Source organism: Chrysemys picta, chromosome 14 (genome assembly GCF_011386835.1).
Source record: "Chrysemys picta bellii isolate R12L10 chromosome 14, ASM1138683v2, whole genome shotgun sequence".
NCBI classification, from domain to species: domain Eukaryota; kingdom Metazoa; phylum Chordata; order Testudines; family Emydidae; genus Chrysemys; species Chrysemys picta.
Genome location: NC_088804.1, coordinates 4,633,730 through 4,661,702, shown reverse-complemented (window position 1 = coordinate 4,661,702; position 27,973 = coordinate 4,633,730). Strand labels below are relative to the sequence as shown.

Sequence of the window (27,973 nt, the reverse complement as noted above, 5' to 3'; positions counted from 1 at the left end):
CTGGTGGGCCGGGCCGGTTTGTTTACCTGCCCCGTCCTCAGGTATGGCCGATCATGGCTCCCACTGGCCCCGGTTCGCTGCTCCAGGCCAATGGGAGCTGGTGGAAGCAGTGCGGACCGAGGCACTTACTGGCTGCCGCTTCCAGCAGCTCCCGTTGGCCTGCAAGGGCGAACCGCTGCCAGTGGGAGCCGTGATCGGCCAGACCTGTGGACGGGGCAGGTAAACAAACCGGCCTGGCCCGCCAGGGGCTTTCCCTACACAAGCGGCGACCCCAGTTTGAGAAACACTGGTGTACTGACTCACCACTTGACCTTTGGCAAGTCATTTCACTTCTCCGTATCTTAGTTTTTCTAACTTGTAAACTGGAGCAATACTTACCTCACAGGGGGATTGTTAATGTTTGAAAAGTGCTACGTATTATGCTATAATGTCATAGCTGTTACAGAACTGGTGTGGGGAGGGGGAAAGCAAACATTTACAGGTACACCTTCAGTTTAGAAATAGCACTTTAATATGAAAAATGTTTACTTGTTACACTAATCTTTGATATGACCAGTAACTGTAGAATTTGAGGGGGAAATCTCTCTCCTCAGCTTTTGTGTGTGTGACAGCACTTTGTGTATAGTTAGTTTCCCTATAGTTTTCTTGGCTCTTTCAGGAGAGAGAGAAATTTTTAAAATGAGAGAATCTAACTGTAACCCACAAAACTGGCAGGGGCATTCAAGGGCAGGGATAGGACCTGCAAATACTTTCAACACATTTTTAAAATGTAACTATACCTCTACCCCGATATAATGCAACCCGATATAACATGAATTCGGATATAACGCGGTAAAGCAGCGCTCCGTGTGGGCAGGGCCGCACACTCTGGTGGATCAAAGCAAGTTTCAGTCTAATGCGGTTTCACCTATAACGCGGTAAGATTTTTTGGCTCCTGAGGACAGCGCTATATCGGGGTAGAGGTGTATTTAAAGTTGACTATATCAAATTCGCTTCTGAAACTCTATAATGTTTGGGATATAAACTTGTTTATTTCATATTGAATCATATGCTTAATCTCCCTGGACGTAACGGTCTACCTGTGTCTTTGAACGTTCAGCTCAGCCTTAGATCCAAAATGTCACCAGCTTTGTGTAATATTATCTGAGTGGGTTTCAGAGATTCATCGTTTGTAAGGACAAGCCTTGGCTATTGTGATCAATCTTGTATAATCTGTGTTGTGTAGACCATAGAACTTCACCTGGTGATCCCTGCATGGGGTGTGGTAACTTGTGGTGGAGCTAGATCGTATCTTTTAGAAAGACATCCAGTCTTGATGTAAAGATTTAAAGTGATGGAGAATCTACTGCATTTCTTGGTAGGCTGACCCAACAAATTGAGTGACTCAACCACTTCCTAACTGAGGCTAGGGCTTGGTTGAGAATGAGCAGATTGGACAAAATGGAGGCGATGGTTGTGGAATGGAAGAAGGAACTGGAAGAATTAGTGGAGGTAATTTCAACCTCTTTGATTGGGGGAAGAAATATGTTTGCTATTTGTCACACGAGTTTGCAACCTAGCAATCTTCTTGGTTGCCAGATTTTCTAGGTAGCAGTTGTGCTCCAGGCTTTGTTCTTTCTGCACCTGGCTAGAAGTCTGTGATTATTTTGTTCAGATGTCTGGGGTCTTCATCACTTTAAGATTGGATTGCTGTAATGCTCTGAATGTAGGGCTGCATTTTAAGATTTGGAATCCTCAACTAATGAGGCAGCCTTCTTACTTAGTGATGTCTCCCACAGGGATTGCATCACAACTGTACTCTACCGTTGCACTGGCTCCTAGTTTTGGTTTTGGGTGTAATTCAAGGTTTTGGTTTGATTTTAAATGGTTTGAGCTCTCAGCGAGACCTCTCTCTTCCCTGTATGTGATCCAACGACAGTTGAGAGCAGCTGAGGCGTACAAGCTGACAGTCCTCTGTCTTTAACTGAGTGTGTTGCTTGGAGGACATTTCAGAGAGAGGCTGTAAAGCTCGCTTTACTCTCTGCACCGGCAAAGCCCAAGTCTGACCTTTGGGACATGCTTACAAGGTCAGTGCGTTTTCCCATGCTTTTGAGAAGAGGGGGGGTAGGGAGGATTTAGGGAGCTGCTGATTGTTCTAATGGATTAATTGTTTAAGGCAGAGTACGCTATTTTAATTTTTGTATTCACTTTTAACAATTTAAACTCAAATAATGCTAAATATCACAGACCCTTCTCACATCCTAAGAATACAGTAGTTATAAAGAAAGCCAAAAGATATATAAACTTATGTTTTATCTATGACTCAGTGATTTTTTTTGTCCACAGTTCAATGTTGAATGACCATTCATAGTTTAGCATAGAGTAGCAGCAGAATGAAATCTCATCAAACGTGACTTAACATTTAAAGGAATTCTTTCCAATTAAAAAATCATTCTTCCTCCTTAAAAGAAAATCTAGTATAATTACAAATAAAATTTGCATTCTGAAAGTTTAGAAGGGAAAATTTGTTTTTATTTTGTGCATTTTACAACATTTCTTGTAAATTAAGTTTCGGTTTCCTCTGCATTATCAGTTAGGTTGCAGTCTTGTAAAGACTTAGCATGTGCTAAACTTGCTTGAAGTTAAGCATGTGCATAAGTCTTTGCAGGATTCAGGGCCTTAGTCACTTTCACTCCTTTGTGTTGTTTTACGCAACAGGGGAAAGAGATTTAAAAAAGAAAATGTGATTGTAAAACCACAGAACTGGACAGTTACAAAGCAGATTGTTTTTACAGTACCCCACACAATGGGGCTTAGGCCTCTAGGTGCTACTGCAGTACAAATAATAAATAATCAGAAATATTTTAATACCACTCCATTAGTTAAGAAGGTCTGACTGCTTGTTCTCATTGCACTATACTTGATCTCACTGTTCTTCTAATCACTCTTTCCTCTAAGGAGCTACTTTTAGTTGATAAAGTTCTAGTTTTATTTCCATTTTAGTATGGAGCCATCCATTCTAGTGTAGAGTGACTCCAAAAGTTGTGGGTAGAACAGTCTCGCTCCAGACATGGGAGGAACAGGTTGTCTGCTGCAATATGTCCTACACAGCTTAGGTTTAAACCAGGGGTTGGCAACCTTTCAGAAGTGGTGTGCCAAGTCTTCATTTATTCACTCTGATTTAAGGTTTCGCATGCCAGTAATACATTTTAACGTTTTTAGAAGGGCTCTTTCTACAAGTCTATAATATATGACTAAACTATTGTTGTATGTAAAGTAAATAAGGTTTTTAAAATATTTAAGAAGCTTCATTTTAAATTAAATTAAAATGCAGAGTCCCCCGGACCGGTGGCCAGGACCCAGGCAATGAGTGCCACTGAAAATCAGCTCGCGTGCCGCCTTCGGCACCCGTGCCATAGATTGCCTACCCCTGGTTTAAACTTTGGCTCTTCTTTAGTTGTAAGCATTGTTTAGTTGAAGTGCATTTACAAAAACGGTCTAAATCAGAGGGTATTAAAACTTCTGGCTGCATTGGCACAGGAGCTGATCCCAAATACTTCTCTCTCCTGTACTGCTGGTCTCTACCCCATTATTGGTTTATTCTTTGTACAATGTGCTGGTGTATGTGCTGCTAGAGTACTTGGATACGTTCATTTAAAAAAAAAAATCCAAATCTACTGCTTTGCTTGGAAAAAAGAAATTGCAAATTGAAATGACCCTTGAAGCTCTGTGCTTCAAAATGAATCAAAAGAAAATGGATATCCAAGATAACTGCACCTGTTTGTTTTTATACATGACTGTAGTACTCAGATTAAATTTGACAACTGACAAATTCATAATGTTTTAACTGTGCTTTACTTGCATATTGATGCTGACAAGTGTTGGCCAGAAAGATATAGTTATTTAAAAACAAAATATTTGGGAGTACAAGTTTGTAGAAGATGTAGTAAAATTTTTCTTGCTATTGAAATCATCCTACCAAAAACTGTCTAGTCCTCTTGTCATGGAGATTTTAAACACAAGCTGAATTGTCAGAGAACAATATTTCAGTTTTACCCCTCAGGTTTAATTCAATATTTCCTAATTTTGGTTCAGCAACAATTAACTGTATTTAATCAGGGAAGTATCCACAATTACACAACAAGGACTAAATTGGCACCAGGCAAATGTTATGGAATAAGGTATTCTGGCTCGGGGAGAACACTTGAGAATGTGGTACGTGACCTTTTCTTTGACTGGCACTGGATATTTTGTGCATGTGTGTGATATTAGGGTAGAATGTAGAGCAGTATATCCAAAACGAAGGATACTGTGTCATCATGTCTCTGTAATTAGTCATGCAGCCAAACCTGAAGGTATAGTTTGGAATTGGAACAAATGAAATTGGCATAGCGGCATTGTATGTCTGTCTGTTCCCCAAGAGCAGTTCGCACAGGCATATACTGCTCAAGCTGTTTATCTCTGCCTTTGTTCAAGTTTAAAGTATATACATGCAATAGTTTAATGAAATATATTGTTCTCTGCACATTTTGTTACTGTAAAATTTGTAGATGCTTTTAATTCATAGGATTATATGTTGTGATCAAAACTTCCATGGCATTAAGATGGCCTCTTAAGTGTAATGAAATCTCTCCCCCAGCTCTTAATAAGTTGTCTAATAGAAAATTGAAGGGTTCTTTGCCAACAATTGCCCACTTGAATTGAATGGCTCACTTTTCAAATTAACCAAAGTAGTTTTGAAAGAGTAGCAGAAACACTAGAGCTATTGTATAGAATACATTCTAGTATTGCTTTGAATTTCACAGATTATGAATAAAAATGTCTGAGGAACGTCTGTCTTTCATAGAAAACGTAACCAAGGCCAAAGGCGGCAGTTAGGGGCCAAAATCTCTAACTTTGTAATTCTTAAGATAGCAAGTGTTACAAGAATGATTAATAAAATGCTCCCTGTGACATGTTTTCTTTCCATCAGACAGCTTCATCAAAGCCTGGGGCTATGCATGTTTTTCAGAGATAATTTAGTAACCTTCTCTCTCTCTCTCTCCAAGTATCAGTAAAAATGTGAGTTGGAAAGGGAAAGTTTCCTTCAGCACTGTGCAGCCTTGGGTGTCTCTCTGTGTTGAAGTCACATGATGGCAAATAGGGGGCAAATGACAGTTTTGTTCCTCCAACAGGTCCTTTACTTTAGAGTCTTCTCTCACCTCACGGTGACAAGATTCCTGAAAGGCCTAGTTGAAGTATTCCCACCTACCAGAGAACAGATTTCCCCATAGGACTTAAACCTAGTGCTTGCAGTCCTCATGGGACCACCCTTCAAGCCCATGGCCGCCTCTTCCGTGCTACACCTGTAAATGAAAATGACATTTTTCATAGTAATAACTTAGCCAGAAGAGTAGGAGAGATTCTAGTGCTAATGTCTGACTCACTGTACACAGTATTCCACCCGGATAAAGTATCAATGAGGAGTCATCTTAAATTCCTTCCTAAAGTAGTGACAGAAATCCATCTTCATCAACCTGTATACCCATCAATATTCTTTCCATGCCCTCATACATCCAAATTAGAGACAGTGTTGCATACCTTGGATGTGAGGAGAGCTTTGGCCTACCACCTAAATCCTTTTAGAATGTCTCCAAGACTCTTCTTCTCTATTGTGGAAAGTATGAGGAGCTCTGCAGTTTCATTGCAGACTGTCTAGCTGGTTTTCTAACTGCATTAGAACATGCTATGAGGTAGCCAGGGTAGACCTACCATCCATGATCAGAACATACTGCTGTCACAGGTTGTGCTCTGGCTGAGTATCACTGTGAAAGCTACTGATACCGGACATTTGTAAGGCTGCTACTTGGACATGTTCACTCGACACCAAGCCTTAACGGAATCCTCTAGATCCAATGCTGCATTTGACAAAGCTGTCCTTGAATTTTTCATTAACTATTCCGTGCTCCCACCCTCCTTAATATGATCACTGCTTGGGAGTCACCATCAGTGGAAGGTGCATATGGACAATCACTTAAAGGAGAAAGGGAAGTTATTTACTGTGGACGGTAACTGGAGTTCTTTGAGATAGGTTGTCCATATGCACATTCCACATAGATCCCTTCTGTTTGTGAGTCCTATCACAAGAGATTGTACAGTGAGAAGGAACTGAATGGCGGTAGGCACACTGCCCTTGTATGCCCTGGCAGTGAAGCACAGGGACTGAGGAGTGCATGCATACTCTTGGGTACTGCTGGGCCAAAAGATTTCTATCTCTAGTACAGGAGGTCCATGCTCACCATTAGTGGCATGTGCATATGGACAACACATCGCCAAGAACTCAGTTACTGTAAACGGTAACTAACTTCCCTTTCTGAACAACTTTTTATTGGGCACTCAGAAGTGTGGCATGCCAAAGGCTAAATGTGATTCTTGAAATACCTTCTCACTGTGCTATCAGAAAATAATCTTTCAGTGGGTTACGGATCTCACCAAGTGTTTATTCCCATATACAGTAGCAAGAGAATATAAACATGTATCATTGTTTGTTTGAATTTTTCTGTTCAAACAAATGGCCTTTTGGGACTCTACAAAGATGGACTTTCTGGGTTACTGTTCTGCTACCTTCTGGGATTGCTCTGAGAGGAAGGACCGAAGTCATTTTCAGTGTGTTTCCATTCCCTGCAACTTCTTGGTGGTGGGACAAAGGGGATTTAGTTATGAAACAGGCTTAGGTTCAGATCCTGTCCAGCACAAGACTGATTGTGTGATGCTGGGGATTACCAGTGAGAAACCCATGTGGAAAGAGAGGTCCAGCAGCTTTACGTTTAGCTGGTGTGTTGGTTGCTGAAAGGAAAAACCAAGATATGGTTTAATTTTTGTTTTGGGTGCTGTGAGCTGTTTACTTTACTTTTTAAGAAGGGTCCTAAACTTTTTTCTTCTAATCTAATAAGGTAAATTACTAAATGGGGATGAAACGTCCTTTTCTGGAATAAACACTGACCTTAACTTGGCATCTGGTGGTGGTTCGAGACTCTAGCTGTTCAGGCAATCCTGTCATTCAGGAGATGTTGTAAATCAAGATGAGTTGTGGAGGACAGAATTCTTCTTTTCTGTAATATCTGCTGAGGGGACTTGCTTATTTCCTTTAATAAAATCTTGTTTATATAGTAAGTTTAACTGAGAAACCATCTGCCTCCAGACCGGATCTTTAATTCCTTTGCAAAGTCATTGGTCTTTCATGTCAACTTCTTGACTTCTCAGAGCACTGAGACTTAAAATGGACTGAGCATAAATAAGTTATGAAACTACTTTATAAAGATCTGGTGCCTTCATAAAACAAATGCATTCGTTTTATCTCTAAAATTAGGATTATGTATATATTTGTAATGAGGATTATTAGTCAGGTGCAAACAATGTACTCAGTGCTCTGTGAGGCACAGAGGATACAGTCCTTGTTCTGAGGACCATACAGTCTAATAGAAAACACTGTTTAAACACACTGGGAGACCCTTGAACCTCTGACAGCCAACAGTCCACATATTTTATTTGCGGAGTCCTAATATTATCCACTTTTCTCTGATGGTAGCTAGGTTTCCCGATCCCTAAAGGTCTCTGCCATATGGGGCACAGACTGATTCCCTCTGGGTAGCTCTAGTTTTCATTCATAAGAAGGGTCATACTGGGTCAGACAAGGTTCCACCTAGCCCAGTATCCCGTCTTCTGACAGTGGCCAATGCCAGGTGCCCCAGAGGGAATTAACAGAACAGGTAATCACTAAGTGATCAATCCCTTGTCGCTCATTCCCAGCTTCTGGCAAACAGAGGCTAGAGACACCAGCCCTGTCCATCCTGGCTAATGGCTATTGATGGACCTATCCTCCATGAACTAATCTAGTTATTTTTTTAAATCTGTTATAGACTTGGCCTTCACAACATCATCTGGCAAGGAGTTCCACAGGTTAACTGTGCGTTGTGTGAAACAATACTTCCTTTTGCTTGTTTTAAACCTGCTGCCTATTAATTTCATTTGGTGACCCCTAGTTCTTGTTTTATGAGAAGGAGTAAATAAAATGTCCTTATTTACTTTCTCCATACCACTCATGATTTTATAGACCTCTATCATATCCCTGCTTAGTTGCCTCTTTTCCAAGCTGAAAAGTCTCAGTCTTATTAATCTCTCCATACGGAAGCTGTTCTATACCCCTCATCATTTTGTTGCCCTTTTCTGAACCTTTTCCAATTCCAATATATCTTTTTTGAGATGGGGCAATCACATCTACACGCAGTGTTCAAGCTGTGGACGTACCCTGGGTTTATATAGAGGCAATATGATCTTTTCTGTCTTACTATCTATCCCTTTCTTAACGATTCCCAACGTTCTGTTCACTTTTTAGATTGAGTGGATGTTTTCAGAGAACTATCCACAGTGACTCCAAGATCTGTTTCTTGAGTGGTAACGGCCAGTTTAGACCCCATCATGTTGTATGTAGAGTTGGGATGATGTTTTCCAATGTGCATCACTTTGCATTTATCAACACTGAATTTCATCTGCCATCTTGTTGCCCAATCACCTAGTTTTGAGAGAGAACTTTTGTAGCTCTTCGCAGTCTTGGGACTTAACTATCTTGAGCAATTCTGTATTATCTGCAAGTTTTGCCACCTCACTATTTACCCCCTTTTCCAGACCATTTATGAATATATTGAATAGGACAGAGGTAGGCAACCTATGGCACGAGTGCCAAAGGCGGCACACGAGCTGATTTTCAGTGGCACTCACACTGCCCGGGTCCTGGCCACTGGCCCGGGGGGGGGCTCTGCATTTTAATTTAATTTAAAATTAAGCTTCTTAAACATTTTATAAACCTTATTTACTTTACATACAACAATAGGTTCGTTATATATTATAGACTTATAGAAAGAGACCTTCTAAAAATGTTAACATGTATTACTGGCATGCGAAACCTTAAATTGGAGTGAATAAATGAAGACTCGGCACATCACTCCTGAAAGGTTGCCGACCCCTGGGATAGGACATTCCTTCCCTCATTTCCCCCTTCATGGTTCACTAAGAGTTACCTGCCTCAGCCCCCTTGCAAGGACTTTTGCCTAGGCAGGGCCGTCCCTAGCCATTTGGGTGCCCTACACAGCTCCCCCGTGGGGAGGTTGTGGGGGGCCCCAGGCCTCCCCCACCCAGGGCCTGGGAGGCAGGAGTTGTGGGGGGCCATTTTTGGGGCCCCATAGGCCCAGAGTGGCCCGGGGGATTAGCAGGGGGCCGGGAGCAGGGGTGTTGCTCCGCTTCCCTTGCCCTGGCCCCAGCTGTGTCACTTGGGGAAAGGGATCCCCCCCATTCACCGGCAGCGGCGGGAAGTGGAGCAGCCCGGCCCCAGCCCTCTCTACTCCGCCAGCTCCCAGCCGCGGCGCTCTGCTTCCTGTCGCCTGTGAGAGCTGGGAGCGGTCCTTTCCCCAACCCAAGCGACATGGCTGGGGCCTGGGCAAGGGAAGCGGAGCGGGCTGGGGCCACGTTGCTCCACTTCCCGCCACCAGTGAGTGCAGGGGGTGATCCTTTCCCCGCACTCACCGGCGGCAGGAAGCGGAGCGCCGCGGCTGGGAGCTGGTGGAGCAGAGCGGGCTGGGGCCGTGTGGCTCCGCTTTCCGCCGCTGCCGATAAGTGCGGGGTCGCTGGGGAAAGAGGTGGAATGGGGGCGGGATGGAGGTGGAGCAGGGGGGAAGGGTAACAGGTGGGGTGGAGGAAGTTGTCCAGGGCCCCATGCCCCCCTAGGGACGGCCCTTCCCCGCCCCTTGCAGTTGGTGCAGCCGCGGGGGGGGCCGGCCGAGGGATAGGTCTGGTCACCGGGGCTGGTGCTGCCACGTATGCAGCATGCAGCTCCCTAGGGCACCATGAAATTTGGGGAAATTTGGTGCCCCAAATTTCATGGTGTCTTACGCAGCTGCGTATGCTGCATATGCCTAAGGATGGCCCTATGCCTAGGATAGCATTAGAATCCCCTCCCCCGACTTTCCTATATGTGTCGTGACAAGAGGCTCAAAGAAACAGGAGACCTATGGGACAAACAAAAGGTGAAATTGTCCCAGAGTGCCATACCTCTGGGTGTCTAGGAAATTCCTCAGCCCTCTCAACAGCTCAGGGTAACACACTTGGAAAACAAAAAGAGTGAATGAAAACCAATGCGGTTATTTCACTGCAAGCCTGTGTGTGTGCTCTTTGGGTAATAAAAGTGCTTTGGTGGTTTGTTAAATGGTGTAAGTTTATAAGTAGACCAGGCCTTAGACATTCTTATTTAATTTGGGCAAAAACGGTAAGGTAAAAGCCAATCATAGGGCAAGGGTAAGACACCTCAGAGGATCATTTTGGATCCTTTGGATCAGTTTGGCTAAAGAAAGGGGAGATGTGAGTCTTGTAGAGGCAAGAGGAGCACAGAATCAAGGCAGTGGTATGTTTTCTGTATTTATCAAACGCAGTGGCAGATTAACGCACGAGCCCATGGGGCCCGTGCCCAGGGGCCCTGACCAATTTGGGGCCCCTGCAGGAGCGCTGGAACCTGGGTAGAAGTGGGGGGGGGGGCACCAGTGCCAGAACTGTGGCACTGCCCTCTGCTGCTCCTCTTCCCCCTGAGGTCCCACTCCATGGCCAGGCCACAAGCCGGAGCTAGGTAGTGGCCCCAGACCCTCCATTTGCCCTGGGCGGGGGCTAGGTTGCCTGACAGCAGCCCCCAGCTGTGTCCCCGCCCCCCGGGGCATGCTGCTGCAGGTCGGACCCAGAGGTGGGGGCTCTGGTCTGGTCTCCCGTCCCCTCCCTGCAGGGAGAGGAGGCCCTGCCCCTGCTGGGAGGTGGCGGGGAGCCCCGGGAAGGTCACAGGCAGGGAGGAGCCGGGCAGGGAGGCAGCCTCCAGCGCAGCTCCCGCTGCTACTAGCCTGGCCTCAGTGGCCACTGCACTCTACCTGGGCTTGCTCAGTGCTTGCCCCCGTGGGTGCTGTTGCTGTCGGGCTGCCCCTGCTGGGTCCCTCCTGCTGACAGACTGCCTCCGCTGCCGCCTGGACTTTGTGTCTGTGGCAGCAACCACCTGCAGCACCGCTCCCCCTGTCGCCTCTGGCTTGAGGTTTGCAGTTTGGGGGGCAACACCCCTTCCTGCCCCCCCAAACTACACCCATGCCATTGCCGCTCCACGCCTGCCTGAGGCTCTGCCCATGTTAAAAAGGGGGGGTCATGGCCCTCCATCCCCTCTGGTTCTGGTGGCCCTGGGCCCGCATGCTATGGGGGGGCCAAAATGTTCTTTGTGCCCAGAGCCCCAATGAATCTTAATCTGCTTCTGATCAAACATGATGGCTTTTGTCCCCATTCTTCTCTAAATAATTGTTTTGAGTGTCGTTTTATTAGGAATAGATATTGGAGTTACTTTTCATAAAAATAAATCTCATATTTAGCATAAATTGCCTACCTTCATGTTAAAGGAAAACAAAATCCTTTGGGATTTCTGCCTTTGAATGTTTTGGAGCTACTTAATCACTCAGAGTAGAATGCCGTAGACCAGTGCTTCTCAAGCTATGTGATGTGGGGGACCTGCAATTTTTTTTCCAATGTGCCAGGGACCGGTGCCATATTATTATCCTAATTCGATGCTCTTATGAGGAAACTCGCTGCGGACCAGCAGCCGATGGCTCGCGGACTGGCACCGGTCCGCGGGCCACCAGTTTGAGAAGCACTGCCATAGACCACACTGGGCTTTGGAAAGAGGATGATTAGTGACCTGTAAATGGAGTTTTTCAAGGGTATTGCTATCTATGGATACATAACAGGAGAAGATGGCCTTTCTAGGTTAACCTAAATTGAAAAAAAAATTACCAGTTAGGTGTGATGGGTGTTGTATTTGTCTTGAGGCAGGTCTGGTCACCGGCTAAGTGCCTTCCGGCTAAGATCATAATAATAGTGCCTTCCGGCTAAGATCATAATTTACAGAACTATAAATCTCCAGCAATGCCATGTGATCTAGGAGGGTGGAGGTATACAGCACTATATTCATAACATTACAGTTAAGTGACCTTTCTTGAATAAAGTCTGTCTGTGTCATCAGACCTCTAGAAAGAGTGGATATCTTAGGTATAATTCAGAGATATTGGGTAAATGCCTGGAAATGCTTTGAGTCCAGGTGCATTTCTCATGGCTTTGGCATACTCCCATCATGGTCCTCAACTGGGCAAAATTTTGACGCTTCTGGTTTAACTAGTGAAACATGTGCAGATGGGAAAAGTTATCCCCTTGTTTAAACAAATTGCTAAAATTTTGATCCTTAGGGAAAGCTTCTGTCTCCTGAAGCTAAAATTAGTTGACTGACTACGTGAAAGTAGATTATCCCTGTGAACAATTGATGGAAATGTTACTGTCTAAATATGCTTGCTCCCCCTGGAAGACCAGGGCAAGTTTCTTCACCTTCCTGAGTGTTCATAGAATCATAGAATACCAGGGTTGGAAGAGATCTCAGGAGATCATCTTGTCCAGCCCTCTGCTCAAAGCAGGACCAACCCCAACTAAATCATCCCAGCCAGGGCTTTGTCAAGCTGGGCCTTAGAGGTTTTTAAGGATGGAGATTCCACCACCTTTGTAGGTAACCCATTCCAGTGCTTCACCACCCTCCTAATGAAATAGTTTTTCCTAATATACAACCTTAGACCTTCCTCACTGCAACTTGAGACCATTGCTCCTTGTTCTGTCATCTGCTACCACTGAGAACAGCCTAGCTCCATTCTCTTTGGAACCCCCCTTCAGGTAGTTGAAGGTTGCTATCAAATCCCCCCTCACCCTTCTTTTCTGCAGACTAAATAAGCCCAGTTCCCTCAGCTTCTCCTCATAAGTCATGTGCCCCAGCCCCCTAATTATTTTCCTTGCCCTCTGCTTGACTCTCTCCAATTTGTCCCCATCCTTTCTGTAGTGGGGGGCCCAAAACTGGACGCAGTACTGCAGATGTGGCCTCACCAATGCCGAATAGAGGGGAATAATCACTTCCCTCAATGCTCCTGTGATGGGTTGGATCACAGAAACCCCCTTGGGAGCTGCCACCCAATGTACCAAGACTACCTCTGTTCTGGTTTTCCCTGCCAGCTCAGGACTCCAGCACCCTGTCTTGCTGAGCCAGACACTCCCGTCTGCTCCAACACACACCCAGGGTCTGAATCACTTGTCCCAGAGCTGCAAGTTTACCTGAAAATAGCTCACAGAAGTGTGCTTGTCTTTAGCACTCAGATGCCCAACTCCCAATGGGGTCTAAACCCAGATAAATCTGTTTTACCCTGCATAAAGCTTATGCAGGGCAAACTCATAAATTGTTCGCCCTCTATAGCACTGATAGAGATGCACAGTTGTTTGCTCCCCCAGGTATTAATACATACTCTGAGTAAATTACTAAATAAAAAGTGATTTTATTAAATACAGACAGTAGGATTTAAGTGGTTCCAAGTAGTAACAGACAGAACAAAGTAAGTCACCAAGCAAAATAAAATAAAATGCGCAAATCTATGCCTAATCAAACTGAATACAGATAATCTCACCCTCAAAGATGCTTCAGTAAGTTTTTTCTCAGACTGGACACCTTCCAGGCCTGGGCACAATTCTTTCCCCTGGTACAGCTCTTGTTCCAGCTCAGGTGTTAGCTAGGGGATTCTTCATGATGGCTCCTCTCCCCCTCTGTTCTCTTCCACCCCTTTATATATCTTTTGCATAAGGCAGGAACCCTTTGTCCCTCTGGGTTTCCACCACCCCCCCCCACTGGAAAAGCACCCAGGTTAAAGGGCGGGTGGCGAGCCCGGCCGGGGCCCCGCTCTCCCCGGCGGCCGGAGCACCGTGGGGAGGGCGTCGAGCCCAGTCGCGGCCCCGCTCTCGCGCCGGAGCGCCCCGCCGCACCGCCACCCTCCAGGCGCCGCCCCAAGCACATGCTTGGTGGGCTGGTGTCTGGAGCCGGCCCTGCATGATCACATGTCACTGCAAGACTTCATTACCCACTTGCCAGCACACACACATACAGGAAGACTCACAGGTAAACCCAGCCATCTGCAGACAATGGGAGTCATCAAGATTCATCAAGAGCACCGGGAGCAGGGCGGAGAGCCCCCGGCAGCCAGAGCGCCGGGAGGAGGGCGGAGAGCCCGGCCGGGGCTCTCCGCTCTCCCTGACTGGCCGGAGCGCCAGGCCAGGGCGGAGAGCCCGGCTGGGGCTCTCCGCTCTCCCCAATCAGCCGGAGCGCACATATACAGGAAGACTCACAGGTAAACCCAGCCATCTGCAGACAATGCGAGTCAAGATTTCAAACCACCATTAATGGCCCACACTTTGCATAATTACAATAGGTCCTCAGAGTTATATTTCATATTTCTAGTTTCAGATACAAGAGTGGTACATTTATACAAATAGGATGATCACACTCACTAGATTATAAGCTTTGTAATGATACCTTACAAGAGACCTTTTGCATGAAGTTACAGTTACATTATATTCACTTATTGTGTTTTTATAAAACCATATAGACTGCACAACGTCACAGCTCCTACTAATGCAGCCCAATATGCCATTAGCCTTCTTGGCAACAAGGGCACACTCCTGACTCATATCCAGCTTCTCGTCCACTGTAACCCCTAGGTCCTTTTCTGCAGAATTGTAGTAGTGCATGGGATTCTTCCATGCTAAGTGCAGGACTCTGCACTTGTCCTTGTTGAACCTCATCAGATTTCTTTTAGCCCAATCCTCCAATTTGTCTAGGTCACTCTGGATCCTATCCCTACCCTCCAGCATATCTACCTCTCCCCCCAGCTTAGTGTCATCCGCGAACTTGCTGAGGGTGCAATCCACACCATCCTCCAGATCATTGATGAAGATATTGAGCAAAACCGGCCCTAGGGCCGACTCCTGTGGCACTCCGCTTGATACCGGCTGCCAACTAGACATCGAGCCATTAATCACTACCCATTGAGCCAGACGATCTAGCCAGCTTTCTATTCACCTTATAGTCCATTCATCCAATCCATACTTCTTTAACTTGCTGGCAAGAATACTGTTCACTGATGTTGGGATCTAGTGTCTGTGTCGTATCAGTTTACTTCCTTGGAAACCATTGTGTGATTTCTAAGAGCTGTCAGGACAGGAAATACAGAAAAAGCAAATCAAAACTTAAAAGGAGTTAAAACTGAATTCAGTTTGAGTGGCAAGGGCCTGCAGTTAAATATTTTATGAAGTGGTATGTTTGGGATCATATTAACTTCAAGCGGTTTAGGCCTTCCTAGACTCTTTTCATGTGCTCTGTAGTTTTGACTTTGTCTCTACATAATTGCTGAAGGCTATGATATTCTTTCTAATACACGCTACTTCTTGCTTTTCAGCCCCAACCCCACCAAATGTAGGTGCATTGTTACACTAGCATTCTTCACAGTTATAGCAAACTGCCATTTGGGTAGAAGGCATTATTAGCTGATAAAGTTAAATAAGCATGAAAGTGAAAAGTGTTTCCTATCAGTGAAATGAAATCTTTATATACATAATTAATGTCCTTCAGAGTCCTTTGATACTAGACTTGTTTGACAGGGTTCCATTTAATGTTAGATGCTTATTAACTGGGAGTGAATTCCAGTTGCAAGTGAGCTCTGAACTCTGCCAATAAAAGAAAGCAAAGGAGTATGGCAATATATGAGTACTAGAACACAGAACAATGAATAGATGTCAAGCACATGGGGTAAATAGCTGGTAACTTTTTATAGCCTCCATAAACATTTATACCCCTCAAGCAAAATAAAAGCTCAGTGGTGCTGGGTTTGCTTTGCTATTTCTCTGACTGACTTCTGTCACAAATTCAAATATAGTACCCAGGGGCCTGATTAGGCACTGCATGGATGTATGTGGAGACCCAGTCTTTTTTCCAAAGTGCTTACTAAGCACTAGTAACTTGTAAAACAAATGTGCTTTGTTAATAGTGAGACTCTCATTTCAATGTACAGTCTCATTTACCGTTTAACTTACAAGGTGGCTTTTCTAGGAGGGGAAGATGTGTAGGGAACACTGTAAATGGTGCTTTGCTCTTTCTCTCTTGCCAAAAGGACAAGGCTTTTTGTTGCTTATAGAAGGGTTTGTAGGCATTTTTTCATGACAGTACTCCTGTTTGACCTGCTATTGCCAAGGGTCTGTCAACCATTCTCTTTGACATCCCCATTTTCCACTTAGAAAGGAGTCCATTGCTCTCCAAAAATGAGCTTTTAAAGAAAAGCAAACTTAAATCCTTCCATACTGTTTTAAAAGAAGAAATGTACCTGACTTTGTAACCCTGAAAAAGGTCAATAGTGGACATGATGTTGGATGCGAACTTGCAATGGGATATATAACAGTCCCCCCAAAGCCCAAGCTTGGACTCTAGGTGTCTCGGAATGGGGGGCGGGGCTGCGGGACTGCCTTTCATGTAGCTCTGGTGAGACAACACTTCAAATACTACAGACAGGTTTGGGCAGAGGAAATTCAAAGAAGGACATTAAATAAATAGCTGGAGAGACTGATTTTTATCAGGAAAGATTATAAGAACTAATTATGTCTGGGTTGGCTAAATGCCTGGCAAATGTGGGGACATAGTAACTGGATAGGAGTATCTGTGTTTGCTGGGGGTAAATGCCATTTGAAGAGAGAGGAATTGTTCAGTGTGGGCCAGAGTAAAGGAAAACTGAAGCTGAATATTGGAAGTGCCTTTATCGTAGACTGAAATAGTTTTCTAACATGGCAGAAACACCTTTGCTTTTGTATCTTTTTTGTAATGTCATCAGGGACAGTCTTGCTCTGGCCCCTGTAGGGTGTTTTTAGGTATAATCTAAGAAAGCTTTTATCTCCCCTCCCCCCTCCTCCTGATTCTGTGTGTCTCTGAACCAGAGAAATGTGGTCCCTTTAAAAAGCTTCCTAAACACACAGAAGGAAACATAGTTCCAATTAATTTAGGGTCACCACCAGTACAGTTTTCACTTGGACAGTCAGGTTTTGGCTTGTGTGTCCGGGTGCCATTTGACAAGCCCTGATGTCCGTTTTTTTTTAATGTGGGGGGCAATTGGCGGAGAAAGGGGGAGGACTTTGGGGGAAGAGGAGGAGAAAGGGGTGAGGCCTCAGGGTCTGGTTACCAACCATTAGAAAGGTGGCAACCCTAGGTTAGACAAACACAAATTTACACATATTTGTGTGTTGGAATACTAGAGACAAAGCCACAAGAGTTCTGTAAATTGGTCAGCAAAAGCACATTAAAATGTAAATCACAGTGATGGATGGTGGACAAATCAGTTCATTGCAATAGCAGGTATAATGCAGTATTGGGCAGGAGAAATGAAGGAAATAATCTTAGGTTAACAGTGCTACTCAATATGGTCTCGCATTTTAGTTAACAATGTCACTAAGGGCCGGATTGTGATACCCCTTACTCTCACACTGAGTAGAGCAATACTCTACCTATAGTCCCATTGAGTCAGTGAGGACTATTCAAGGAGTAAGGTACTTCTCAACATGAGTAAAGGTTGCAAAATCTGGTGCTCAGTAAAGTGTCAGCTCTGTATAGACAGTTCTTATTTTCATTTTTAAATATTTTATTTATCAATAAAATGTCAACATATTGATGCACTTAGAGAAAGAGGCGTGTGAAGAGCCTTAATTTCCATAGATTTCCACTTTATAGGGAAATAAAAACCTATTAAAGGAACACTCTTAAGGAGCCCAAGCAACAAATAATATCTCTGTGTAGCCATAAATAGGACAAGAACATCTAAGAAAGTAAATGGGCATTGGTACATTGGCGATCATCTTTTAGAATGCAAGTATATTGGTTGGTAAGGGGCTTGCAAAATACCAACTTATTAGGGGTTATATAACTGAAACATAATAACAGGTTTCGGAGTAGCAGCCGTGTTAGTCTGTTAGTCTCTAAGGTGCCACAAGTACTCCTGTTCTTTTTTTCTTGAAACATAATAGTGTCTGATTAATATTTCAGCAACAGAAAAATTAATATATAAAACAAGATGTGGAATGATTACACATGGCAGCCTTTTACAAAACATAGTTACATATAAACTGGAATTGTTTACAGTGATGAAGATGAGAAATGTAGCAAGTTTTCATTTGATTTCATGTTTATATTTAGTTATTAACTCATTTTTCTTTTATGTAACTTAAATGTTAAACCAGAAATACAATATGAACCGCTTCTCATACTATATTTTTCATCTATTGTACACCTGCAAACTGAGTTGTTGTTTTTTTAAACGTGTGTGAGCAAAAATAATTTTATAGTTCAGGATCATGCAGTTTCTGTAATTAAATACCTTTTATTTAAAAATCAATGGGAAAGATCTTATATAAACTACTAGTTCAAGAAAAAATGTTCTATCTGTTCTAATCAACTAAGTTTAGTAAAACTTCCTACCATTGGTACTGGAGCAAATTTTAAGGGGAGATCCTGACTGGAGTAAAAAAGCTTAAGCAGAACAAACACACTGAGGAGACAGTGTTTGCTACGGAAAGAAGCTTTTTATAGATAAATGCTGTGGAACATCCTTCCATATAGTAGGCGTCAGGAATACAAACGATCCGTTAGTTTTCCTGTTAAAGTAGAGTTGTGAAACTTCATTTTATTGTCATGTCTCCCCATGCTTACTTGGTTTCACACTGCTTAACTTAAGTATCAGAGGGGTAGCCGTGTTAGTCTGAATCTGTAAAAAGCAACAGAGGGTCCTGTGGCACCTTTGAGACTAACAGAAGTACTGGGAGCATAAGCTTTCGTGGGTAAGAACCTCACTTCTTCAGATGCAAGAAGTGAGGTTCTTACCCACGAAAGCTTATGCTCCCAGTACTTCTGTTAGTCTCAAAGGTGCCACAGGACCCTCTGTTGCTTAACTTAAAGTACTTTTTACATGTACCAAAGTACTGTACCCTCACTGTGTGAAACCTAAAATAATGCCGTGATAACAAATAGACACTTGGAGGGGTATTTTAGTTAGACAATTGCTGATGTGGAAATTGGGCAGAAGGGAATTACATCAGCTAGGCATCAGATGCACAAAGAATTTATATGTGGACTGCCACAAGACACTGATGGTGGTATGTGGAATGAATCAGGCATAGAATGTAAAATGTGGGAAGGAATAAAAACATACACTAAGTACACCTCCTTCTCCTTACTCTCACTGAAGAGAACACTTTCATCATATTAGTTGTTAAAACTTTGCTTTTAACTAAAGCTTATTGTGCAGTGATGATACTGAGTTTCCCTACAGTTAAATAGCTTGATAGGTTTTTTTGTTCTTTGCTGTAGTGCTTCCCTTTAACCCTTCATATGAAAGGTTGCTGCCTTTGCATTGCCTCAGGCTTAGAATCTACGTTCAGGAGAGGTTTTAGTAATGGACGTATGCCAAGATTAGCAGGGCTGTAGCACCATTCGGTTTGGTTCTTTGTTAGACATTTTACGTCTCTTCTTTAGAAGGGTGCTTTCTATTCCTTATTCCTCTCTGTACCTACGCCCCTAAACTTACCAAGGGTCTTAGTGGATTCTCCATCACTGATGATTTTTAAATCAAGATTGGCTGTTTTTCTAAAGATCTGCTCTAGGAATTGTTTTGGGGAAGCTTTCTGACCTGTGGTTTATACAGGGTGGTCAGACTAAATGACCACAATGGTCCCTTCTGGTCTTGGAATCTGAAAACCAATATCTTTATTTCTCAGCTGACGTCAACAGTCTGGATGGTACTGTAGTCCCAAATTGTAGTGTGGCTGTACCCTCTACTGTCTCCTCTTGTATCATTTATTTTTAGTGCTTATAGTTAAACAGAGACCCACCACACTTGACATTTTACCAACATGATTACTTGGAATATGTTTTGTTCAGAACAGTATATTTTCTTGTGTGTGACTACATTTATAACACAGAGACCATAGGTCTGGCATGTCTAAACTTCACTGAACCATGCCAGATTACCTGGGGACTGCACCAAGTGGGCAAAAAATGAGGCATATGGTATTCTCCCGCATCTTTAATGTGAAGATGTGGCCATTAAGACTAAATATCTCCGTATGCCAGGTAGCCTCTTGGAAGCTCACCTATTAAGATGTTGTTTCTCTGTTACACCTTCGCATTAAAGACAAGGGCACTGTGGATCTCCTTTTAGTCTGCTGGTTTTTGCTGCTCTATCTTAGGTTTATTTATGATTTCACTTTGTGTGAGTCTCTCAGCATTTTGCATGACACCAAAATGGTAACACTAACATTCAGTAGTGAATGCATTTGATGTAAAAATGTACCCTTCGGTAATATCCAACTGTAACATTTGCTGTTTTAGGAGCTGTGGTTGAGATGGAAGGCTGAGGAGCTAAACCTTATGCTGACAGTCTACATATGGACACTAAGGCTTGAGTGAACACGCAATGAAAATGCTTCCTGGAGTGGGCGTTTTTGGGACTGGCAGCACTGCCCGGGTACTGGTACCTTTGTTGAGAGCAGAGGGTTTCTCCATCGAAGCACTTTGGGGGAAGACTGAAGAGGAAGCAAAGCAGCTAGCAGAAGAAATGAACATTGAGTTCTACACGAGTCGGACTGATGATGTCTTGCTGCACCAGGATGTAGATTTGGTTTGCATCAACATCCCTCCACCACTAACCCGGCAAATTGCTGTGAAAGCTCTAGGTACCGTGTTTTCTCTTTTAAGGCAGAGCAAAAGTTTTTTTTGACTATCTGATTGAAAAAACACTTTCTAATAGATTTAAATTTGTAGCTGTTGACTTGTCAATGAATAGTCAGTAGTACTATAAATACACCATTCTAAATTGTGCTGCCTGTAGTTACCTGACACTTCCCATTAGAAGACCCTATTTATAGTTTCTTATAACTTTAACTGTTAGGCTGAAATTTCCCATGCTGGGTGTCTGCCTCAGGCTGAATTTTTTTTGGAAAGTTTCAGAAAAAACGGTCAGCTACTTCGGAGAATGAGATTAGGGCAAAATATATTTTGTTGCCCATGTTCAAAACAATTTTTTTAGAAGGGTTTAACTGAGAAGCTCTAGCGCCCCCATGCGGTGGAGCAGGGACTTCAAATTTTTTTGGGGTGGTGTGGCGCTGGCTTTCCTTCCATCTCCCCTCCTCCCTGCGTGAGGGATTTTTGTTTGTTTGTTTGCTCTTCACATTTTTAAAATGACCAAATTTGACCAAGTGATGAGGTTTTGAAAAAATCTGCAGATGCTCAAGAGACTTGTGAGCTTGGCAGCTAAATTCTTTGACTATTCAGTACTGAGCATGCTCCATCCAGGGGTTGAGCTGGACTTGCCCTGCTCCTAGTTGCTGCTGGCTCCTATGGCACTACACATACGAATGGAAAGCCTGGAGAGCATCTCTTGCTCTCTCTGCTGGCACCTGGCAGCATGGTATATGAGGAGGAATCCTCCTGACTGAAACACAGAGGGGGCAAAGGCTGAGCCAAGATAAGGGTGGAAGAAGTGGATTAGGACAAGAACTCAGGAGGGGGAGGGCTGAGAGTTGGTGTGGAGAGGGAGAGATACTGGGACTGGCTGCACAAGGAGACTGGGAACTGGTTGCATAGGCAATTTGAGTTCCCCAACTTCCTAACTTTTGATTTCTTGACCTTAATGTTGGTGGTGAGTGAGTGGTGAGTGCCTATATATAGTCTTGTAAATCTAAAGTTCGACTTCTTGTTGACTCTTAATAGAGATCAAAGTGAATGGGTTTTTAGGATTGGGGAATATGTCGTGCTGTATCAGCTAGGGTAATCCTTTACTCTCTGCCTTTTTAAGCAGATTTTTGTGCTAAAGTAACTTGCTTTTGAAGTATACATCTCATGCTAACCCTTCTAAGATGTCAGTCAAATGTTCGGGGAGGTGATCTTTGGGTTTTGTCTTCATGTTGTTGTAGTTAGACTTGTATTGAGTGCTTTATTACTGCTAGTCCTAGGTCCCAAGGAACTACTCCGATGGAAAATTTAATGTACGCGTAAGAATTCATTGCTTGAAATATGCTAAAATCTCTTCTAAATGCTGTTTAAATAGTGACCGTTTCACTTGCTAGGATACCCTCTGCAGGTTACACGTGAAGTGAGATGAATTTGTGGTTGAACCTTTTCTGGTAAACTAAGCTGAACACGAGACAAATTTAGGTTGTTAATAAAACTCCCATTCCTCAAAGGTAAGGAAACATTAAATGGCATCACTCCAATCGAAGGACGTGAAGAAAATGAAGTTGTGCGACAAGTGTTTATGCAGTAAATGGAAAAGTGAAACGAGAGGGACTGATGGCTTTTAAGAGATCAACAAATAAACTCTGGAACAGCTGAGGATTATTTACTTTTCATTTATTTTTATTTTCCCTGAAGTGGTCTCATCTAAAGACTGTCTGATGCGCCCGTTTCAGAGTCAATAGATAATTACTAGTTCTCCTGTCTTTCAGCTTTTTCTAAATTTGTCTAGGATGTTCCTTAAACACATTTCTGATGGGACCAAATTCTAGAAGCATGCGCATACTACCAAAAATGTTCTTCCTTGATCCAGTATTTTGGAGGAACACCTGTTATATGATGGGCTCAGAGGTGGCAAGTATGCCTGTTAGGATATCAGCGTTAAAATAGCAATCATTACATCTAGAGCCTTTTTGCAAGGGAATTGTATGTGGCTGGGGGCAAACTTGTGCTTTACCAGCTGGGAGATTGGGGAACTGAGAATGGCTAGACTGCTGTGCAATGAAAGCCAGTCTCACCATGTCAGGTGTTTGGCCATGGGAGGAGGCAGTGGTGCCAGGTGGCACTAATATTAGTTTACATTTTTTTAATTTATTGGTAACCGTAAACAGTTAATCAACAATCCAATAACATGTAGGGGTACAGTCCTAACATAAGTGACATTGTGATATTAACTTTGAGCCATGAGCAAGGCATAGCTGATCAATGCCTAGACAGTAATCAAAATTAAGACCAGCATGACTAATAAGTAACCAGTAAGGCAAGAAACTATTTTACATTTATGTACCTCTTTTCACCCCAAAGGATCTAAAGCCACTTCATAAAATGTGTCTCATATTGCCCAAAACTGAAATGCAGCCACCTCTTGATAGAATGCATCAGTTTAAGGTAGAAAGCAAAAAGAAACTTATCTAACTGAAATGGCTTCGGAACTTAGAGAGGCAGAATATTAGAAAAACTCAAATGAGAATTTGTTCAGGACACCAGAGCCAACACGGCTGCACCTGCCCTGCTGATCCTTTATGGAGTAGATAAAGAGGGAGCCATCAGCTGCTCTCTCGGCTTAGGTGGGTTTTTACTTATTTGAAAGATAAGCGAGATCTTTGTGATGTATGCTTTGTTTGTCAGTCTGGCTTTGTGGGATAATGTATTACAATTACATTAAATGTATGTTTGTCTTGAGGTAGACAGAAAAGGGCTCTATCACTGTTTTGCATTTTTAGATAATTCACCCTTGTTGTTCCTGGAGCAGGTGTCCTGTGATGTTGACCAAGTATATTACTATTACTGTTTGCATACAGCTTTTCCATCTCCTTATCGCAAGCAGTGGGAGGATTTTTGTGTTTCAGAGCTCGTGTAAACAGGAAGTAGCAAAATGAAGGAAAGCATTTTGGACTGAGTTTATCACATTCCTGCATAGATGGAGTTGTCACATATTGGCAGTACTTCAAAACAGGCAGAATTTCTTAAGGTTTGAAACATAGCTGGTCATTTTATTATGATTGAAATTGAAATTTGCTCAGTCCCTCCCAGATGCCTGTGGAGGACAGGGTAATAGAGGATCATGCTTCCAGTTATTGATTATACATCTCCATGAGGTGTATCCACATGCACTTCACTTCACACTGCTCAGAACTCTTGAAGAGCCTGTGGATTAAATGACACTAGGTCCTGGTCTACACTGGCGGTGGATGGGGGTATCGATCTAAGTTACGCAACTTCAGCTACGTGAATAACGTAGCTGAAGTCGACGTACTTAGATCGACTTACCGTGGTGTCTTCACCGCGGTGAGTTGACTGTTGCTGCTCCCCCATCGACTCTGCCTGCGCCTCTCATGGCGGTAGAGTACAGGAGTCGACGGGAGAGGACTCGGGTCGATTTATCGCATCTAGACTAGACGCGATAAATCGATCCCCGTTGGATTGATCGCTGCCCGCCGATCCGGCAGGTAGTGTAGACATACCCTAGGATTTTTTAAAATTTCCTGTGACAGACATTTTAATGTAGGATAAGTAGCAGTACTGGTGGTGATGGGGTCAACATTGTAACTTACACGTTTGGAGGCAGGAGGGGCAAGCTGAAGTGAATCTGGTATTTGTGAAAAGTGCTGGATAGACAGTTCTGGAAACTGCAGCCATGTCAGTTAATCACTGAATAGGCGCGTCAAGGATTGTGGTTGTAGGGTTGCAGAATAGTTGTAGCATAATCTTCCTACAACTCAGCTGCCAGTGTGCACAAGCCCTGACCTTAAAGGGACCACCCCACTCAGGAGCAAGAGGGGGAGTTTATTTTGTATAGCTCTGAGCCTTTCTGCTGTGACTGGTCAGAAGTGTGCAAAGTGTGATGTTCTCAAAATTAAAAGATGGACCTGCCAGCTGCTTGACAGATTACTGTACAGCTTTCAGGTGACTTTTATTCTCTAACAACCTGGGCTGTATATGAACCGCTGAAAGGCTCCATATCCCATTAATAATTCATTGAGGTATCTAATGTGCACACACTTTCTTCACGCTAATATTAAAATGGCCAAGACTAAATTAATGGATTATAGCAAAGCAAGAGCTCTGCTATAGTTAACCTTAAGACCAGCTTTCTGTTTAAAGCTCAACTCTTAAGTGCTTTAAAATGGACATGGTTACTTGGATTGCTTTGGAATGTGGTGTGCTTCATGGGGTTTCAGGGTTCTGTTGTGGAGCCAAATTTAGGGCCATTTGACCCAGGGTTTCCTAAAATGCAGCCTCTGGGGGGGAGGGGAGAGACAGACGGACTTTTCTTAACGCTGGCAGATTCTAGCAACTTATTTTTGCTCACGGAGAGAGATCAAACCCAGGGCTCAGCCAGGGGTGAAAATAACTTAAAGGACTTACTGGTACTCCGGAGCCCTTGGGAGGGGGTGGGGCCTCAACTGGAAGAGGCGGGGCCTTTAAATCCCTGGGCCCTTTAAATCGTCCCCGGAGCCTTGGGGAGGTGGCAGTGGGGCTCCAGCAGCTATTTTAAGGGCCAGGGCGGTAGCAGTGGCCGGAGCACCGGACCCTTTAAATATTCACTGGAGCCCCGCCGCCGCTACGCCAGGGCTCTGGCGGTAATTTAAAGGGCCCGGGGCTGCAGTCACTGCTGGGAGCCCCAGGCCCTTTAAATTGCCGCCAGGGGAAGCCAATCCGTCCCGGTACAGCGCACCGGCTTACTTTCATCTCTGGGCTCAGCTCATCGCTCCAGGGTCCCAAACACTTGAGAGTTACCCCAACAGAATGCTGCCTTCGGGGGAAATCACCTTCAAATGTCATTTGATTGAAAAAGTTGACTTCTTTAGACACACTAAGGCTCGTGAGCCTTTTCTCACACCTTACAGGTTACACTTCTCATGCACTGACACAGGAGTGAACAGGGTTATTAACACCAGCTGGGGAGCTCAAGGGGACCAGCAGTAGTACTTTGAACTTGACCTACCCAGTGAATATCAATTTGAGTCCCATGTTGGGCAGAAATTTGGAAAAGGCAGGTTGCGAAAATCTGCCTGTCAGGGATTTTGGTTTTGTTTGTTTGTTTTTGGGGGTGAATCCAAGTAAAATTCTTTGAGATCTGCTGATGAAAAGCACTGTTTAAAAGCTAGGTCTTTTGATTATTGCCTAGCCATAGCATATCTGAGGTAGCATATCCACTGCAAGCCTCAGTGAGAACTACAACTGTCTAAATGACCGTTAATGCCCACCGACAAACATTTCTTTTTCTGTTTAAAAAGCTAGCAAATTAAAGAACAAAAAACTTCATTAACACAGATTTAAGGTTGCCCAGTGATAGCTCATGCCCTTCCAAAACATCAAGTTCAGCAGAATCAACCTTCGGCGAACCAGGAAATACAAAGCGAAGGTAAATGCCTACATAGAGTTAACTCTACCTGCCTGCTGCAGGCAATAGCCACTAGTAATTCTCTGCACACACTCCAGCTATATTTACTGTGTTAGATGTAGCTGTTGCATGGTGGAGGAATAAGTTGGAGCAGCCTCGGAAGAGCTGTGATTGTGATATGAGGAGATCTGGGTTTGAGTCGTCTCTCCCCCTCCCACCTCCCCCCGTGTGTTATCAAAGGGAAAAGATTTATATGTACCTTGAGGTTCCAGTCTGCATCGTTTCAGTACAGAATTATGTAGGTTGTGTCAATAGCAGGGCACTGGGGTCTTCTTGCCATAGGTATCCTCAGTAGTGAGGTGGTATAAGAGAGCAGTCAGTGGCTTTAATGATGGGCAGAGGAAATTACAGGTTTAGGGGATATCCTGAGTTCTAGTGTGAAGGGGTTGTAAAAGGGTATGAAGTGGTTGTTAAATTTTCCAGGTGTGGTATTTGTTCAGGGGAGCAGGCTCTCTGTTCGAGCATAGGGCAAGTGCAGGTAGCACCTGTCCATTACAGTGGAAAGGCAAAGTGGGAGTGAGTGTGTTATGGGCATATTGAGGCATTGCTTGAAGAGGGTAGAGTTAAGTTGCATGGGCATTTACCTTAACTGTGTAGACCCTGGTTTTCAGAAGGTTGAGTTTTGCTGAACTTGCCATTCTGGAAGGGCATATGCTATCACGGGCAACCTTAACTCTATGTAAACAACTTTTCTTGCAATTTACTGTGAAAGATAACTTCGGTGTAGTATCATCATAGAGATGCTACAATTGTCAGGACCCTGTATGTAACAGTTATTCTGCTGTGCAAATGCCCATATAGTTTATCATTTTGCCTAAATCTCTTTGCCACACAATCCACAAAAACAACATGTTCCAGTACAGTAGGGAGATATTAGATTTTATATATAATATTTTCCTACTATATTTTCCACTGCATGCATCCAATGAAGTGGGTTTTAGCCCACGAAAGCTTATGCTCAAATAAATGTGTTAGTCTCTAAGGTGCCACAAGTACTCCTGTTCTTTTTTCTAAGAGAGAGTACTTATTTAGGGCTCCCTGACCCCGGAGAAGGGTGACCAGATGTCCCGATTTTATAGGAACAGTCCCGATATTTGGGGCTTTTTCTTATATAGATGCCTATTACCCCCCACCCCCATCCTGATTTTTCATACTTGCTGTCTGGTCACCCTGACCCAGAGAGGCATAGCTGTGGGGCTTAGCGCGTGGCTGCTGGGTTCCCTTTCGTGCAATTCCTATGCAGCTTTGAAGCCCTGCCCAGAACAGCCATGTGCAGCTCCTAAGGCCTGCCGGAGTAGAGAAGTACTCTGGATAGCAAGTAACGCTTCCTGCAAGTCTCCCCTGCTCCTCCCAAGGTAGTGCTTGAACTCTTTCTACCTCTCATGCCACTCTGTGGCCCCTGCTCCACTAGTTAGTCACCCCAAAGAGGCTCCTTCTTCTCTGCTATAGAGCACACAAGTAATCTACTTCAATATGGCATATTTTGTATAGCTATTTCCTCACCACTGATGGTTATTTAGTCAGTAAAGTTACCAAGTAATTCAGTTTGCTTTAGGACTTGATGCAGCTCTGCCATGTAGATTGGAGTCCCTTCCCTAGTAATTTGGGCCTAATGTACCACACCGAAATTCCTGAAAAGAGGGTGCATAATAACCAGTGCTCCATCTACTCACCTGCTCATTTCAATTTGTTGGAGACTTGACATGCAGATTTGTGGAGTGAATGCAGTCTCCCTTCTTATGCAGCCAGAGAAGGCTTAAAAGGTTACACTGTGTATCTTGTTCCTGTAGTTTAGAAATGGGATTTTTCTAGATCTCTCTTTCACCTCTTCTAATCATAACTGGTTGTTACGTGAGCTC

The 27,973-nt window shown here is 43.8% G+C and overlaps 1 protein-coding gene across 3 annotated transcripts in view; it reads left to right on the top strand.

Moving 5' to 3' along the window:
• The window catches only part of GFOD2 (Gfo/Idh/MocA-like oxidoreductase domain containing 2), a 63,896-nt gene that overhangs the window by 13,989 nt on the left and 21,934 nt on the right, over window positions 1-27,973 (top strand). The window contains exons 1-2 of one of the 3 annotated variants that reach the window (XM_065567513.1): window positions 1,705-2,066; window positions 20,306-20,649. The exons of 1 other annotated variant lie outside the window; for it this stretch is intronic. In XM_065567513.1, the coding sequence (XP_065423585.1) occupies window positions 20,391-20,649 (259 nt within the window). In that variant the 5' untranslated portion in view covers window positions 1,705-2,066; window positions 20,306-20,390. Of the gene's footprint in view, window positions 1-1,704; window positions 2,067-20,305; window positions 20,650-27,973 lie in introns of those variants that run through there. One more of the 3 variants, XM_065567512.1, reaches the window with a different exon arrangement.